Source organism: Patella vulgata, chromosome 5 (genome assembly GCF_932274485.2).
Source record: "Patella vulgata chromosome 5, xgPatVulg1.2, whole genome shotgun sequence".
NCBI classification, from domain to species: Eukaryota; Metazoa; Mollusca; class Gastropoda; family Patellidae; genus Patella; species Patella vulgata.
Window position 1 is genome coordinate 14,663,135 of NC_065883.2, and position 17,882 is coordinate 14,681,016.

Sequence of the window (17,882 nt, forward strand, 5' to 3'; positions counted from 1 at the left end):
TTACGAGATTAGAAAATGAGCAAATAAATTGTATGTTAGTGTCAAATGTGTTTACATATAATTTTCATTAATTTATACATTTATCAGGTTTTTAGTGAAACACTCAAAATGGCCGACATTGTAATAGAGCCAAAACAAATAAAAGCAGATGACCTTGTACTTGAGCAACCGGGAGAAGAAACATTTATCAAAGATATTGAAAACACAGCAGGTGGTGAAATAACTACTGATAATCCCGATAACAGCCAGCTTGAAAACAATACTAGCCATAATAAAAATGACAATACTACCCCGGAAGATAACGGTGTGTCAAATGTTGAAACGATATCGCACACATTACAGAGACTACATCGAACATCTAGTGCCAGAACTAAGAACACTTTGTCGTGTAAAAGTGCCAAATTTTCAAGGATGCTACTCAGTCATGGCGGTGCGGATACGGAATCTCAGAATGAACTAATGAAGAATATATTAATAACTCAGTTTGATAATTATAATCTAGAATATGATAGTGATGATGATACTGAAGACAATGTATTTAGTGTAACTGATAGTGATCATGTTGTGTATCCAGATGAAGATGATGCTGATTATGATACGGATTTAGAAATGGACATTGACAGTAAGTTATTAGTATAAATAGTGATTTTAATATATGTAGAGTTGCAGAAGTTTTCTTTTTTTTTTATCACAAACTCTTTTGAATTCTGGACAATGTCTGAAGGTTGATTCTTGTTAGTCGTTTCGATTTTACCCATTGCAAGGAACAGGGCCCTGTTACACGAAATTTTAACTAAAGATAAAATCCAAATTTTAGTAGATACTTCAATTGATCGGCTAAGCACTAAAATCAATCTAATATTATCAAATCAAATTACTAAAATTTGGATCTTATCTTAGTTAAAATTTCGTGAAACAGGCCCCATTGCAGGCCCTTGAGGAGCCTCAAGAGGAGCAAGTATATTGAAGTCTCAAGCTAATACAAGATGGCAACAGGTGTATCTGCGGTGTAGTGCATTAAACATGCCATATTTAAACCAGATACGCCTACTAAATGTCTAAATCAAACCATAATATTATGCCCCCCCCCCTTTCTCGCCACATCCACCGTGTACCTTTTAATCTACTCACTTAAACTACTCTCCTCTGTTTATAAATATATACGCGTTGTAACTGCCTAATAACACCCTCTCCCGCTTCCCCCCCCTCACCCACTACCATGGGCGTCACACCATGGTCCGCCCCCCCAATCTGGAGGGGTTTGAATATACTTGGACCCCCCCCCCCCCCAAAAAAAAAAAAAATAAAAAAAAATTACATAGTAGACCCTAACTCCTATTTATTTACAACAATTATTAGGATTAGTTAAGATTCTATCTGTATAAAACCTGTACGTATCATAATATGGTTTACATTGCTAAAATAAAACACAGAGAGAATCATCCTTGAAACATGTGTGATGTGAAAAGTAACTGTGTTCCATAAAATTGTGTCAAGTTAATTTTTTTCTGCCACTTATCAGAGTGAATCGCATGTAGGTACCCAAAAACATTATCGCCTAAACCAAATATTTATCGCCAGCTCAGCCAGCCACGTAACCATAATACTTTGCACGCGGTGGGCCAATCAGCAAACGAGTTGTGTAGACAGCATGGCCATATGGTGTTTGTTTATATTTTTAGTGGTTTTTAAATAGGGTTAGGGTTAGGGGTTAGGATTGCGGACCCCCCCCCCCCCATATATATTTCACGGCTACGCCTCTGCCCACTACGCCCCCTTTATCTTACCAAACAGTAACTTACCTCCACCATAATCTCTTCAGATCAGAATAAAATCAAATTAACTTTTCAGAATGGTTAGATGATGAGAAACGACATATAGGAAGTGATTTAACTGGAGAAAAGAGATACATAGCTAGTTGTGAGGTAGCCGGGGTTGTACCAGCATCTTATTTTGTTCGTCATATTCAGGAAAATGATGTGTGTATGAGGTTTCATGGTTTAGGTCCACAAGGTGTTCGAGCAATGTGTGTTCCATTGAAAGTAAGTTTATTTAAACCAAATTAATTCAGGGAAAAGAGGAAAGTGTGATAGATTGCCGTATGGGGGTGATAAACTAATCTCATAATAAAAATGAATCACTAATATTTTGGATTATTAATATTAACCAGAGAATGGGATCCCACTGCCCATGAACCAACCGAACAAAATTAAACGAAAGCAAGCAGACCAGGCCCGTAACTAGGGGGCGCAGGGGGTGCAAAGCCCCCCCCCCTGCAAAAAGTTTCGACCCCCCCCCCCCTGTGAAAAAATTGTCGACCATAAAAACAATAGATATACATTGTCTGTTAATTTTACAGCACCCCTACGAACAATTCCTGTCTCCTCGTTGCTCTGGGCTAGTTACGGCCCTGAAGCAGACTTAGTAAACTCTAAAAATAAAACCCTACAGAGTACAGTATTCTGGTTTCATCAAGCTCCTTAGGCTGTTAAAGTTGTTGAAATTTTGCCCTGACAGCAGCGCTACATCCTACTCTTATTTTGATTTCCACCAGCTAGGGATATTTAACAAGCCACCAATGATATACATGGTGTAGACTCCCTTACCGGGTCCATTGTCATGGGGAATCTAGAGGAGCTTACGTGCACCACACCAACTGAGCTACCATAAATATAAACATATTGCTTTCCCTGAACCCACAATCCAATATTTTATATTATAAAACTAGCGAATGACCCGGCGTTGCGCCGGTTGAAAGTAGTATGACTCCGTAAAAGGAATTTGTATTCCAACGCCACCTAGCCAATGTTTCTCCCCAGTCCGAGCTACCCGTATACACCAAATATCAGTCTCGGAACAAACCTTGTGTAGCCGCCAACCCTGAACAGACAGACAAACAAACCAACAGAGAAAGGAAAGTCACAAATTTGTATAGATTTAAAACACAACTAACCTATATATATATATATTTCACCTGTCTGTCACCAGCAGTCCGTAACAGCTTATGCACTGCACCTGTATAAATCAAATAATAACATACTTTATATGTTATTATAATGTATATATATATATATATATATATATATATATATATATATATATATATATATATATATATATATAACACATTTGGGAATTCCCAGATATATCAATGAGTTAATGGTCTGATTTCAATGAAAAATTTTGATAATATAATATCGTTTACCAAGCCTGTGGGTCCCTGTTTCAAAGCATGTGCGCCGGTTTGATCCGGTATCTTATTTCGGGATTTCAAGGATATTTCAATGAGTTAATGACGTGATAGTATTGATTATTGTTTGCATATAACCACAGGAATCTGACCTTCTATCCGTATATATATGCATACACCAAGTCGTACCAGAAAATATATAATAAAAAAGAACAGGAATGCAATGCGTCAGCGCATGGCGGTCGTGACAAAATGAAAATGGACGAAAACGATGTAAATATTGGAAACAAGTGGCGATGATATCGTTTTGCGGGAGTATTTATGCAAATCAAAACGACTAGATTGAAGAAAAAACATATCTGAGTGAATTGACAGAAGTTTGGTTGCCTGACATTACGAATTGTTGAAAAAAAACGAGCCGAAGCGAGAGCAGGTAAGATCGAGTTTTCAACAGGCATTGCATTCCTGTTCTTTTTTATTATATATTGTCTGGTACGACATGGTGTATGCATATATATACGGATAGAAGGTCAGATTCCTGTGATATAACCTAGTATATCAGTTCGCAAAACTGTTACGCAATCCAATGTCTATGAAAATATAACATTCGTGGGTCCCAGCTTGGCTTGGGTTTTTGTTTAGTGACAAAAATACAGTACTCAAAAGGTCTAAGTCCAGTAATGATTAGTAAAATAAGAATTACACAAGTAAGAAATAAAACACCAAGTCAAAAATTTAAAGTTATTGGGTTGTTTAAAAGACCCTTTGCAGACTGTTAACAGAGTAAATGAAATATAGCCGTTAATCTGAAATAAGCACTCGATCCATTCCATTTCATCTTTTTGAAAATTAGGTTCTGACCTAGTAGCGTATTCTACAAGCATGCTTTAATATTCCAAGAGCCAACAAAAAGATATACATTAGACATAATTTTACCTTACATTTACTGATATACATAACAAATAAGACATCGAGTATCATTATATGTCATACCCCAGGTTAACCATGCGCATGATCACAGCTTCCCTTTTATACAGTCGTGTATAGTCAGTATAGTTTATTAACAAAATGTCGCCATGGAAATAAAACGAAACAACATAAACTAAAAACTAATCAATATTTTGACATTTAAACTGGAATTGACGTTAACAAATCCACAATTTAATTCGACCATGTTAACCATAAAAAACACCGAAATGCACTAAATGAGATATACCAAAACATGGACCTACTGTAGAAATTGGTTGTTGCATTTACGGCCATCTGCGGCGGTTTAGCTCGGTACACGGTTCGAATCGGTTCCGTAAGCATAGGACTCACGTATCTGTATTATAGAAAACAGATTTTATCGATTTGTCCCACTTTGTTCCATTACTATAAGGACTGATCGATTGCATATTGTGTAGAACTAGTATGCCGTACACGTATTTTGAATTTTAAAAGTAAGGAAACAATACAAACCAGATAAGACAAATGGTGTCACCAGTGTCGCGGTTTGGCTCGGTATCCGGTTTGACTCGGTTCCATATCGGTATCATCAGTTGGGAGCCACGGTGGCTCAGTGAGTAGGGCGTTGGCTCGCTAACCTGGGGGTCCTGTGTTCGATCCCTGCTTTGGCCGAAAAAGTTTATCGGGATTTCCCGGCGTGGTTTTCTCTTGTCAGTAGTGTAGGACGCAGGGCTTGGCAATGGACAACGTATAGTCGTTTGGATAGGACGAAAAACCGAGGTCCCGTGTACACATTGGCATGCTCGTAAAAGAACCCTCATAGCACACTGCGTTAAACGCCATTTCGTTTCATCATTTACGTACCTATTTTGTTTCATGTTTTTAAAAGCTGAAAAATGGTGTTATCATGTTGCTTCAATACTTTTTTTTTTTTTAAAAATGTCTTTATTGCACCCGTAACCAACTAACCATAGAAACAAATATAAGTACCATCTCTTAATCTCAAAATGACCGGTGGATTGTATGGACAAGACGTTGCTCCCTATTTAAGAATTATCCGTTCTTAAATGTATGTGATGTCATGCACGAAAAAAGATGTGCTTGTATTTCAGTAACATCAAATACCATTTCTATGTGTATATGTGTATTGTGTTGACAAGCTATATTCAAGAACTATCCCCGACTAAAAGTTGGGGGGTTGGATGGCCGAATGGTTAGCACGTGCGCGCTGTATCATAAAGCCTGTCATTGAGTCAACTGGCGTGGTTTCGAATCTCCGGTTGTACGTGACAATGAGTAGGGTCGCCTGTCCAACCTCGTGGGTTTTCTCCGGGTCCTCCGGTTTCCTCCCACTGCTAAAGACCCCTGCGCGCAAGCGAATTATTGAAATAAAATTAAACCATATGTTAGTCCAGAAATGACCTAGTTTGTGTCGAGTGGACGTTAAACCCCATTGCGCTCTCTCTCTCTCTCTCACTCTCTCTCTCCGACTTAAAGTTGTGTCGTGCACGAGGCATGGCATGCTTATATTTCAATAACAACTTATACCACTTCTTTGCGTATGTGTAGCATCCAAACATTTATTTTTGTCCACGTCTTTATTATCCCAGTCGGTGTAGAAAAGTGAGACTTTAAACTCCAATTCATTTCATTTAATTTCAAACATTTAGATTTGATATTTTCGAATTGTAGAGTTCGAATTGTCTTGTATTTCAGTGTTCTAAGGGGGATGGGATGACCGAATGGTTAGCGCGTGCACGTTGTATCATAAGGTCTGTCATTGAGTCAACTGGTGTAGTTGTACGTAGGAGTGGGGTCGCTTGTCCAACCACGTGGGTTTTCTCCGGGTCCGCCGGTTTCGCCCCCCCCCCACCACCTTGCTAAAGATCCCTACGCGCAAGCGAATTATTGAAATAAAATTGAAGCATCTCTCTCTCTCTCTCTCCCTCTCTCTCTCTCTGTGTTCTAATTGTATCACTATATTTTATAGATGAATAGTAAGATAGAGAAATTAGATTTAGAAGGTAATGATATAGAGGAAGATGGCTGTGTCTGTTTATCGGATATGTTACGTGAAAATATCTATATTACAAAACTAGTAAGTATTTTCTATTATGTTTTGCATACAGAAAGTAGACCCAACCCACCAGTCTTTTCTCGGCTGTTTATTATGTTTTACATACAGGAAGTAGACACAATCTCTAGTCTTTAATTTCAAGTCAAAGTCACATAATATAAAGAAAATTTTTTTATTGTGCGTCAGAATAAATTAAATTATGTCAGAATTAATTTTGTTAGACGCCCTATTAAAATACTTTAATGTAAACTGTAATTATTTAATCTTTCTTTACAAAGAAGGTCATAGTTGGGCGAACTTTGCACGTGATCCGACTTGATGTTACTTCTAATAGATTATTATGCAATATATCAGGAAATAACTTCATTTATACCTACTGTGAAATTATACAGATATTAATACATATTTTTTTTTTTTTTTTTTTTGTAAAATTTAATCCTCTGTCACTTTACGATTGGGACATATTTCACAAAGAAGAATTTGATCTTTAAGCTTGCACCATAGTCATCTGATATAAAATCATCTTCGAGGCCTACTAGCAATACACGGTTTTTAGTAAACCAGCCAAAGTTTTTATTTTATGTCGAAATTAACTATTACACTTTCCAAGTGATAATTCATCGTTATGATCCATCAAACTTTAATTTAGTGTGGCATTTAAATGGGTGCGTCTAAGATGTTTGTAAAAGTTGATTCTAGTAACTGTCATCCTTACATTCTGCTAGAAATAAGTAGAACATCCCCTTTAGATGAAAAATGTAATTTAAAAATGTGTATCAAAAACATTATGAGTTGAAAATTGATTCGGGTGATATTCATAAACAAATTAATAAAATTTTAATGGACACTACAGAATAACTAATATAGTCATTCATGTGGAATTTGTGAGTCTGATAAAACCATCATCAATTGTTCTTGAATATCAGTAATTATGTTTCAATAAGGTATCCATATTCATTATATTTAATAGTAAGTTACAGTCACGAGCATTTAAATTATTCAGTGTAACACGACACTATCAGTAGAGTAGATGATTTAATTATTGTTTCACAGATTAGGCTGACTGTGAGGTTATCACTCGCTAGAAATAAAAGTATTCATGAATAACACAAGGTACAATTTTATGGATACACAATTACTGAGTTTAATATTAAGCGACGTTTCGACGAGGATACCCCTACGAGGATACTCGTCAAAACGTCGCTTAGTATTAAAGGGACTATCCCGATTTGAACAGAGTCTCAAAAATAAAAGTCCGAGTACGTATGAAATTTAAACGCCAAAATATAGAGGAATGGTGTATTTACCCTGTCTCAAATTTTTAGCTCTTAATATTGAGTCATTTGGACGTGAACGTCAAAACTACTTATCCGGACACGTAACTCTTTTAAGATTTCGGGTCAATTTTTTCGTTGGATGACCTGATAATCGATTCCCGTTCCTTTAGAGGTCTGTACAGTGCATGGCCCACATACTGTACTTGATAACGAAGGGTAAATTTCACATACACGTTATTTTTATAAAATAAAAGTCTGGTTTTATCCAGACACCGCGTCATACAGCTTGGGGCACCGGTCTCCATTTACAAATGAAGACTGACGGGTGTAAGTTGTTTGAAAACGTATCACATATATTGAGTAAGTTGCTCGACTCTAAGGTAGACGATTTTAAGGAATTTTAACACAAAATGAAGCAGTTTTATTCTCAGAAATATTATCGGGATTGGCCCTTTAAACTCAGTAATTGTCTATCCATAAAATTGTACCTTGTGTTAATATGTTCAATTACTAAATGCCAATTAAAGATAATATTTATGAATACATTCAGGCAACTACTCTAAAACTTGGACAATCTGTTACCCCGTATTCTATTAAAAGCGACACTGGATAATGTTTCACACTATTATTTATCTCACAAATTTGAATAATCAATTCCAAATCTGATCCCACCAATCGGATCAGGTTTTTGCTTTTGACTAATCAGTTAGAGAGAGAGAGAGAGAGGTGGGTTTAACGTTCACTCGACACAAACTAGGTCATTTCGGGTCTAACATATGGTTTTATAATTTTATTTCAATAATTCGCTTGCGCGTAGGGGTCTTTAGCAGTGGGAAACCGGAGGACCCGGAGAAAACCCACGAGGTTGGACAGGCGACCCTACTCCTTGTCACGTACAACCGGGGATTCGAAACCACGCCAGTTGACTCAATGACAGGCCGTATGATACAGCACGCACGTGCTAACCATTCGGCCACCCCCACCCCCCCCTTATCAGTTAGAGTATAATAACAATATTCCAGTTCGGAGAGAGAGAGAGAGAGGGGTGGGGTTTAACGTCCACTCGACACAAACTGGGTCATTTCGGGACTAACATATGGTTTAATTTTATTTACATAATTCGCTTGCGCGTAGGAGTCTTTAGCAGTGGGAGGAAACCGGAGGACCCGGAGTAAACCCACGAGGTTGGACAGGCGACCCTACTCCTTGCCACGCACAACCGGGGATTCGAAACCACGCCAGTCGACTCAATGACAGACTTTATGATACAGCGCGCGCACGCTAACCATTCAGCCATCCAACCCCCTATTCCAGTTCGGGTTTGCTTCGACAGACGTTAACAGTTTGGGGCAAAGTTTCTCTGGAGTGAGCTAATCTGCTACTCGGTATCCTAGGACTGGCATTTTTTTTTTGCTACAGCAGCAAATTTGTAATTTGGAATCTGGAATTTGGAATCTGGAATTTGGAATCTGGAATTTGGAATCTGGAATTTGGAATCTGGAATGAGCCTTCTGGGCTTTCGTATATATCTATTGTAATTTTTTTATCTGGAACTTCACTCAAATTAGGACATATGTAATGATTTCTATAATTATACACGCACGTATTACTTGATGACGAAATTAATGTCAATGTTCTAAATTAACTATTTCCATGCAAGGCAGTGCACTTTATTATTAAATGACCAAAGAAAATATATCCCAAAAATATACTCCTACATGTCAGTTAACCAAGGTTTTGAGTTGAGTCCCACTCTCTTCAACGGCTGTATTAATGATCTCGAACAATATCTCTCAAGCCCATCCGTTGATCCGTCAGATTTTTTATAATATCCGAACAACTCATTTATTATATGTAAACGATTTGATTCTCATTTTATCTAATAATACTGAGTTAGAAAATAGTCTAAATCACTTTGAATTGTTCTACATGGATTGAATTCTGGAATTAAGTATTCCAGCATTTCTTGAAAAATGTCATGTTTCTGATTTATTCTTGTGTCACTTGTAAATTATATATGTGTTTTTATTTGCAGGTATTATCTAACAATAGAATAGGCAATGACGGTGTAATAACTTTATGTGATATATTAAAACGTAACGATGCTGTCACAACACTAGATATATCAGGTAAGGTTTTAATTGTTTATTCTAATATCTTGTTTTCATTTATTTCACTTTGAAAAATAAAAGTGTCGATTTCATGGAATGATATCTACTACTGATGTGTATTGTGGGGTCACTGTCCGTTTTGCTTTCAAATTAAGTCAATATACTGTCTTGAGTAGACACAGTAAGCTAAAATGAAACCGAGATTTGGGTAAAAATCGACTACCGCTTAATCTGTAATGGTACAGGGCTGAATCACCACTGTTCGAAAAAACACGATTCAGTACTTTATATTGGCCTAAGTCAGTGAGGTTTTAGCATCTTTAAAATTTTCCAACTGTTAGGGTCAAGTTTAAAATGTAGTTTAATTTCATCATAATTATTGTAAAATAAATAAACAAATTATCAACATAAAAAAACAGCAAAAGAATAAAACAGAAGACACTATTTAAAGATGGATTAGCCTGTTGAGTACCTTCTCAATTTGTTAAAAAACGATAATTTCGACATCGGGTTGTTGCAAAATTTGAGACAAGTCGGTCAAGTCATCGTTGAGATACTTATCAGTAGTCTCGAGCAATCTAGGTTATGGTGTCATCACTTCTTTTAATAAATAATATTTTATTCAGAACATGTAAATTGGGTTGGTTTTATTTTGTTTGAAAAAATATATGTATGATAAAAGAATAAATATATAATCGTCAAAGTATAAGAGTGGCTGCTCCTACAGATTCTACTGTATTACAGTAGAATCGTTAAAGTAAATAATGCTACACGAAATTATCACAAAACAGAACGCACCAAAGAGAAGATGAGCTTTACTAAATAGTAAGCATACCTTACCCCATGCACGATCCCGTCTCGCTACTTGTAGTTAATTCGGGGTGTATTGGCCCAGGGGGATCACGTGGCTAAGTGGGTAAGACGCTAGCTCGCTAGCCTGGAGGTCGGGTGTTCGATCCCTGCATTGGCCGAGAAAGTTCATCCAGATTTTCCGGCGTGGTTCTCCCTTGTCAGTGATGCAGGACGGAGGGGCTGACAAGGAAAGCTGTCTAGTCGTTCGGATGGGACGACAAAACCGAGGTCCCGTGTACACATTGGCGTGCACGTAAAAGATCCCTTGACAGTTGGAATTCGATATAAGAGTAGGCCGTAGTGCCGCTGTCCGGGCAAAATTTCCCTCATAGCACACTGTATGGCGTATGCCCGTCTTCATTAGCCCAGGTTAGGAGCAGAACAGTAGGACGTTAAACTCCACTTCATTTCATTTCATTTCGTATTGGCCCAGAATATACCCTTCACTGTTTTCCAGAGACTAGCTATATTGGTTGATATCAAATGCATGTTTTATATTTTAACAGGGAATGAATTAAGTGATGTATCAGCTGTGCAGATATGTGAAATGTTACAGGTATGTAAATATTGAATATTTAATCAATGAATAAATACATTGCCCCTAAACACACTGAAAATCAATTTTATTTTTTTTTATTCTTTAAATATTAGTATGCAAATTGTAATACGTTGATTTCATGTACATGTATTTTCAAATTTCGCTTTAAATGCTCGTTTTGTTCAATTTCAGAAAAACGCAACAATTAAACATCTTTTACTTAGTCATAATCAGTTTGAAGAAAAAGCAGCAGAGTGTTTTAATGAAGCTTTGTCTGTAAATGAAGCTTTAGAAAGTTTAGATCTCAGTTGGAACAGATTTAGAACACGTGGTGCTGTTTGTATAGCTGAAGGTGTTCAGGTAAGCATAATATGATATAATAGTTTTTATCTCCCATGGATGATCGCTTCGAAGCTAGACATTGGTTTTGGAGCATGGCGGCGGACTAATGTCCTGCATTTTCATATTTTTAGAAGTCGTTGGTAGGTTACGATGTCTTTTGTAAGGATTGTACTACTAGACAGTGATAATGATTACATTTATGTACGCTTCTGTCAAAGCCTTTTGTAATGTTCGTACCGGTCAACACTGTTGTTAATGATCGAACATTTAGCATCTACATGTACTTATATTGGTCAAACGTCGTTGGTAATGATCGTAGATTTAAACGTCATTGGTGGTGATCGAAGATTTAAACACCATTGGTAGGTATCAGACTTTTATAATGGCCGTACTATGGGATCCCGTTTGTGAAGGTCTACTTAGACGTTATCGGTAACATAATCTTTTTTGACTTTTACCACGAAAGTCTCCCAGTGTTTTGTCTTTTTTTATAAAAAAAAACTGTCAAACTCTCACATCCGTCTTTAATAAGTTGAAAATATTGAATAAATTGTATTATAGTTTTGTTGTTTTATTTAAAGGAAAACTATGGTCTCCGATGTTTAAATCTGTGTATGAATGGTTTTGGTCTGGATGGTGCCTGTAGTATGGGAAAGGCCCTGAAAGTAAACAGAACTCTACAGGAGTTAGATATGTGCTTCAATAGAATACCCGATAAAGGTGTAGAAGAAATAGCCATTGGTTTACAGACAAATGATGTGCTCAAATCATTGAAGGTAAATAATTTATTTACTTAGAAAATTTTTCAGTTAGACAGTTTAGATTGTCTTTTAAAACACATAATTATTGGCATGATTATGAAAATATACACTAATATTTTAAGGATGCAACCTTATTATTGGCTGAGTTTTATTTTACCCAAATCAAAGATAAAAATGGGTATAGCAACTTGCTTGGCGACTTGATAACGGCATTAGAATCACGGTTGAAACGTTACCAACTTTAAATTCATTAATGAAATTCTGTGTTTTATTTGTCCCGATGGAATGGACTTGGATTTGCGTAAATCTTCCACGTGGCTTCTGAAATCGCTCTAACGTATCACTCCAATCAGAGTCTCCGCGAGACAATGTATGTGTAATCTTTACATTACATCCGATACCATTTCAAGTTCACATAGCTAACAATTTTCTCATGATCCAAGTGAATTATGGCACTTTGCTCGTGATATATGGACGCGCTAATTATTTCACGCTTTACCTTTTTTTTCAGATCGGATCGAATCAGTTTGGTGGTGACTCTGCCTTGTTTTTATTAAAATCTATTGATAAGAATGATAGTAGTGCTTTAAATTATCTAGAATTATTGGTAAGTACTTAATATGAAAAAAAGAGAGGGAAAGACAATATAGGTCCTTTTTGGGTCTCACACACGGTATAACATTCAATTCCTTTGCCCACAAGGGTCTTTGACGGTGGCGAAACCCGTAGAAAACCTACGAGGTTTGTGTTTCTGTCGAAAACGTACACGATATATTTCTCAATTTTGTTTGACGTAGTCCATAGGATCCTGTGTTGCCTAATGAATAGGACGATTGTTCAGACAGGTTCCCTCTCCTCAGGGTCGCAGAACGAGGGGCATCGGGCGAAATAATAAAATACAGCGAGGTAGCGCATAGCAAAATGTCTCTCATTGCACAATGCATAGCGTATGCCCTTTGTCACGAAGTCGGCTGGCGCAGAAAAGTAAGACGTATAACCCGATTCATTTTCCTTTTACACGGTTAAATAATTGCCTTGACACCAATGTATCGTAGTAACATAGGTTTATAATGGAAACAACTGGATAACGGTATAATTGTTCCTTGTTGTTCTTGATGTTTACCGTCCGCTTCCACCGATAGTAATATCGCAGACAAGTTGCCATATGTTCATTTTTGCCCCCGCCTTTCGAAGAAGGCAGGGGACTATTAAAATGGTTTCGTTCGTCTGTCCGTCCGTCCGTCTTTTCGTCCGTCCGTCTGTCTGTTTGTCTGTCTGTCTGTCCGTCACACTTTTTGTGACACAATCACTCTAAATCTAACTGAGCTAGAATTTTCAAACTTAGAGTAGGTGTTTATTAGGTCGATGCCTTGATGGAGTTCGAAGATGAGCAATTTCTGCTTAGAGTAAGCAAAGATAAGCAATTTGATTGGTTGATGCTTTGGGACACGATAACTTCAGTTCTAAATAAGTGAGTGTAATGAAACTTGATGTATAGTTTTATCACATCAATACCTTGACTAAGTTCGATAATGAACATTTTCGCCTGAGGATAAGTAGAGCGATAAGCAATTTGATTGGTCAAGTTTGGAAGATAACAACTCTGCTTTTAATTGAGGTACAATGTTTAAACCTGATGTTGATGTTCGTTAGGTTGATTCTATCTGAAAGAGAGTGACGAAACTTAGTGAATTGATGATAATCAGTTTGATTGCTCGATACTTTTGAAAAAGATAAACGTGCAATTAATTTATATGTGTGATCTATTTATTTCGGGATTTCGGCTGGGAACATCACCCTCGCTGTTGGCTTGTTATTATCATTTTGGACCCAGGCCGGAAGTTGAAAGGAGACTGACATCGACGATGAACATTAATATACAAAGCTGACAAAGTCGATCTGTTTTATTTAAATAGTCTGATATGTTGAGTTCATAAAATATGTATTAATAAAACAAGTTTTAAGATTTAAATATTCGTGTATTTTGTTGTAGAACGTAGAAGTTACAGAAGAATTCATGGATTTGAAGAAAATCTTAGAAACTGAGCGTCAGATGAAGATTTTCCATGGTGGATTAGTATGCGATGATACTTATAACATACCTACTTCCTGGAGATTAGATGACGTAGTAGATAGCTGGATGTCAAAAAATCCCATGAGTATTCTGAAGAAGTGAGTTTATTGATGTTTTAACATTATAAGCTTTTAAAGGGGAATTATACAAAACTATCACCATATCATATTCAAAATACATTTAAACCCCAGAGACTCTGGCATCACCACGACAGACAAACGTTTACGTTTATGGGATTTCGGTAATGCCAGGTATTCATGGTGTCACCTGCGAATTTATTCAAGGATTTGGCTATTTCGGTCACCACCACGATAGACAAATCGTCACTATTATGCCCCACCCCCACGTCATTAAGTTTATGGGATTTCGCTTATGTCAGGTATTCATGGCTCCCGATAGACAAATCCTCACTATATCCCCCCCCCCCCATTACCTTTATGGAATTTCGGTAATGCCAGGTATTCATGTTGTCACCTGCGAAAGGATTTGGCTATTTCGGTCACCACCACGATAGACAAATTATCACTATTATGACCCCCCCCCACCCCCCACGCCCATTACGTTTATCAGATTTCGCTTATGCCAGGTATTCATGGCGTCAACTGCGAATCTGTGTAAGGATTAGTTCTTTCGGTTTTTCAGCAAAATTGTGTTGTTTTTGCGTATATATGTATATATATTGTCAGGATATGGAATATTTGTTTATATATATTGGATATGTTATAGTTTGTATATTTATTTTAACAGATACGATTTATTTATAAGGATTTGGATTAATTGTTTATACTGTTTTGTTTGTTTTGACAGGTATATTGTGGAATCGGGATATCGATTAATTGATTTATTTAAAGATTTTGATAAAGATGGTAATATGTTTATTACAAGAGATGAGTTCACTAAAGGATTACAGGTAGTCCATTATTCTATTTTCAAATTTAAATATACGCCCACCAGCAGCATTTTGAAGGGTGGTTTTCAAGTTTTCAGGACTGGATTTCGATAAAGTTTCTCCAAATAATCCACGTGTTTGGAAAAAAACCTAAAATACACTGACCTGGAGAATGTTTACAAGTTTTCAGTGTTCGTAAAATCAATCTCCGCAGTATTGGAATTCGAAGAAGAGTTAGCAGAAAATCTCCTGTCCGGGCCATTTTTCCCCACAGCGCACTGTATACGCATGTCCGTCCAAAATCCATTTCATTTCCATTACAACGTGTTGGTAAACAGGCACCAGCTGCCAAAATGTCAATCAGAATGTAACGACAAATCGGAAGCCGTTTTAATACGATCCATTGGACTATCGAACACACTTATGTAGTTGGCTAATCACTCTCCCATACAGCACCCCGCTCTTACTTTCACCTGTTGATCATAATTCTTCTGTTTTTAGGCTGCTAATATTAATATGACAGAGACACAGATTCAAGAACTGGTACAACAATTAGATAAAGATAAAAATGGTAAAATAGATTTCGCGTAAGTATCCCCATTTTCTTACCTTTAATTCAAACTACTATCCCCGTGTAGTCTGTACGTTATTCCTTTGAACCACTCAATTACATCAAAACTGATACAGAAGCCGAGATAAACGCCGAAATCTAAGTGCAGGCACTGTCGTGCTCTGGGGAGTGGGGATGTGGATGGCGCCGTAAGGGTGTCGTTGTTTGCACAGGACCGCATATAGTTGACTAGTATATGTAAAGACCGTTCCCCGAAGAAATATACCTATATAGTCAGGTGGTGCTCGGGCATGCATCAGTGGAACCGTTTTAACTTCTTTGTTCGCTCACGTGCGTTCCGGTACAACCTGAAGCCCCAAACAACTAGATATCTTTGATTTGGATCAAAAATAAAAATTTAGAGCTCTAATGTGTTTTTTGAGATGGCAGTCTGTCTTCGTTCAATATAGATATATTCTTCGATAGATGAAGCCAATGTTCAGATATGAACGATTTGGCGTTTCTGTGTCGACACCATAAGCTCCCCAAAAAACACTAAAATTAGTAAAGGGCTGGCCTCAGATCAACCCATAATAAGTAAATCCTTTATTTTTGGCCTACATGAAATAGGTTTAGCTCCTTTAGATTTGTCAGAAATGAAATATTTTGACGACATTATTTTCCATTGTTTTATATTTTTGGGTCTTGGCGATGCCTGGTTTACTTGTCTTCCAATAAAAAAACGGGAATAGCTTTCTTTTGAAAAACTTAAAAGCTGTGTTCCGTTTACAAATGTTTTTATAACATCCAATTTACACATCTAGCAACAGTTGTTTTAATAGTCATTGATACGATTTAATTTGATTATTTATTTCAGGGAATTAATAGAAGGAGATAAAGAATACAGAGAAATGCAGAGAAAAATACTCAAACAGAAATTAGAAGAACAAAAATAAGAATGGTGAATCTCTTAGTAAAGTTTAGTACGACTTGTGGATTTCATCAAGATTCTTAACGGCTAGAGCAGTGGTTCTCAACCTTTTTTTGTCAACGGCACACCTTGGAACACATGAAAAATGGCGGCACGCCTGGCTAAATATATATATATATATGAAAAATATTTGAATTTTGTAAAATAAAAACATGGCAAGTCATAGACGGCACACAACCGTTGGACTAGTCATAGACACATAGAATGATTCAAACTAAATAAAAAGAAAAAAAAACACAGCTATGAACTTACTTTATTGCAGTGTTTCGAATTCCATCAGTTATATTTTCTAAGAGTGCTGTTCAAAATTTCGCGGCACACAGGTGTACCGCGGCACACTGGTTGAGAATCACTGGGATAGAGTGAGAGAAATGTTCAAGTTTTTCCTACGGGTAAAATAATAATACGGCTTAATGTTATAAGAAATGACTTTGATAATTTTCTATTCTCACCATGAATACGATTGTTTTTTTATGATTTCTTGCATGTGATGTGATTAAAATTACAGTATTTTGAATGATTTTTAGCATTGAATAAAATTGGGCGATTCTAATTTGGATCTTACAGAAAGAGGTTTTCCTTTTAGTTTTAATGAAATGCCAAGCTTTTCTGTGTTGTATTTATATACATGTAGTAGAAAAGAGACAAAATATTGTATTACATATTGTTACCAAATTGGACTGAAATATGGTAATAAAATGCTGTATTCATTATTACAGCTTTATTTTGAAACCAAGATATACTACTATTCTTTGGAAATATTAGAACTTCGAAGCACTCACTATACAGCATAGTATTAACTGGTGGGTCCGGGAGAATTACCCCACCCCCTCACTCTTACCAAATAGCCTGCGCCCGGCACTGTATTTACCGATAAAGACAACTGAAACTGAAACGTAGAGAAAATAAAGCAATTATTTTACCACTCTTTGATGATAATACAAAGTTGTTCAGATGTACAAAAATATTTAAAATTGATATGTACATAAATATTCATATATATTTATAATATTATAATAATATATACTCAATAAATACATATATAATTATAAATGATAATAGTTTAAGTTGTAATTTAAGTACTGTGGTCCATAGTTGATCCATTATTTTGTGCTATAATTTTGACGAACTTTGAGTGTACATGCACAATATCAATATAATTGGCAATAGTATTGAAAACAAGGGAACATTTCAACTCAGACATGACTGTAATGCTAAGTTCCCACTGCCTTGCGAACTGTTACGGTAGGATTGTCCCTATTTAGTCCACGGTCTGGTACGA

At 36.6% G+C, this 17,882-nt stretch overlaps 1 protein-coding gene across 1 annotated transcript; it reads left to right on the forward strand.

The window, feature by feature from the left end:
• Positions 1-3,255: 3,255 nt before the first annotated feature.
• LOC126821824 (leucine-rich repeat-containing protein 74A) lies at positions 3,256-17,653 on the forward strand. Its single transcript, XM_050550334.2, has 11 exons — positions 3,256-3,623; positions 6,129-6,236; positions 9,528-9,621; positions 10,962-11,011; positions 11,186-11,353; positions 11,917-12,111; positions 12,608-12,703; positions 14,090-14,268; positions 14,978-15,080; positions 15,561-15,646; positions 16,487-17,653. Exons 2-11 carry the CDS (start codon positions 6,129-6,131, stop codon positions 16,563-16,565), a joined length of 1,158 nt encoding a protein of 385 aa, XP_050406291.1. The 5' UTR covers positions 3,256-3,623; the 3' UTR covers positions 16,566-17,653.
• The last annotated feature ends 229 nt before the right edge of the window (positions 17,654-17,882 follow it).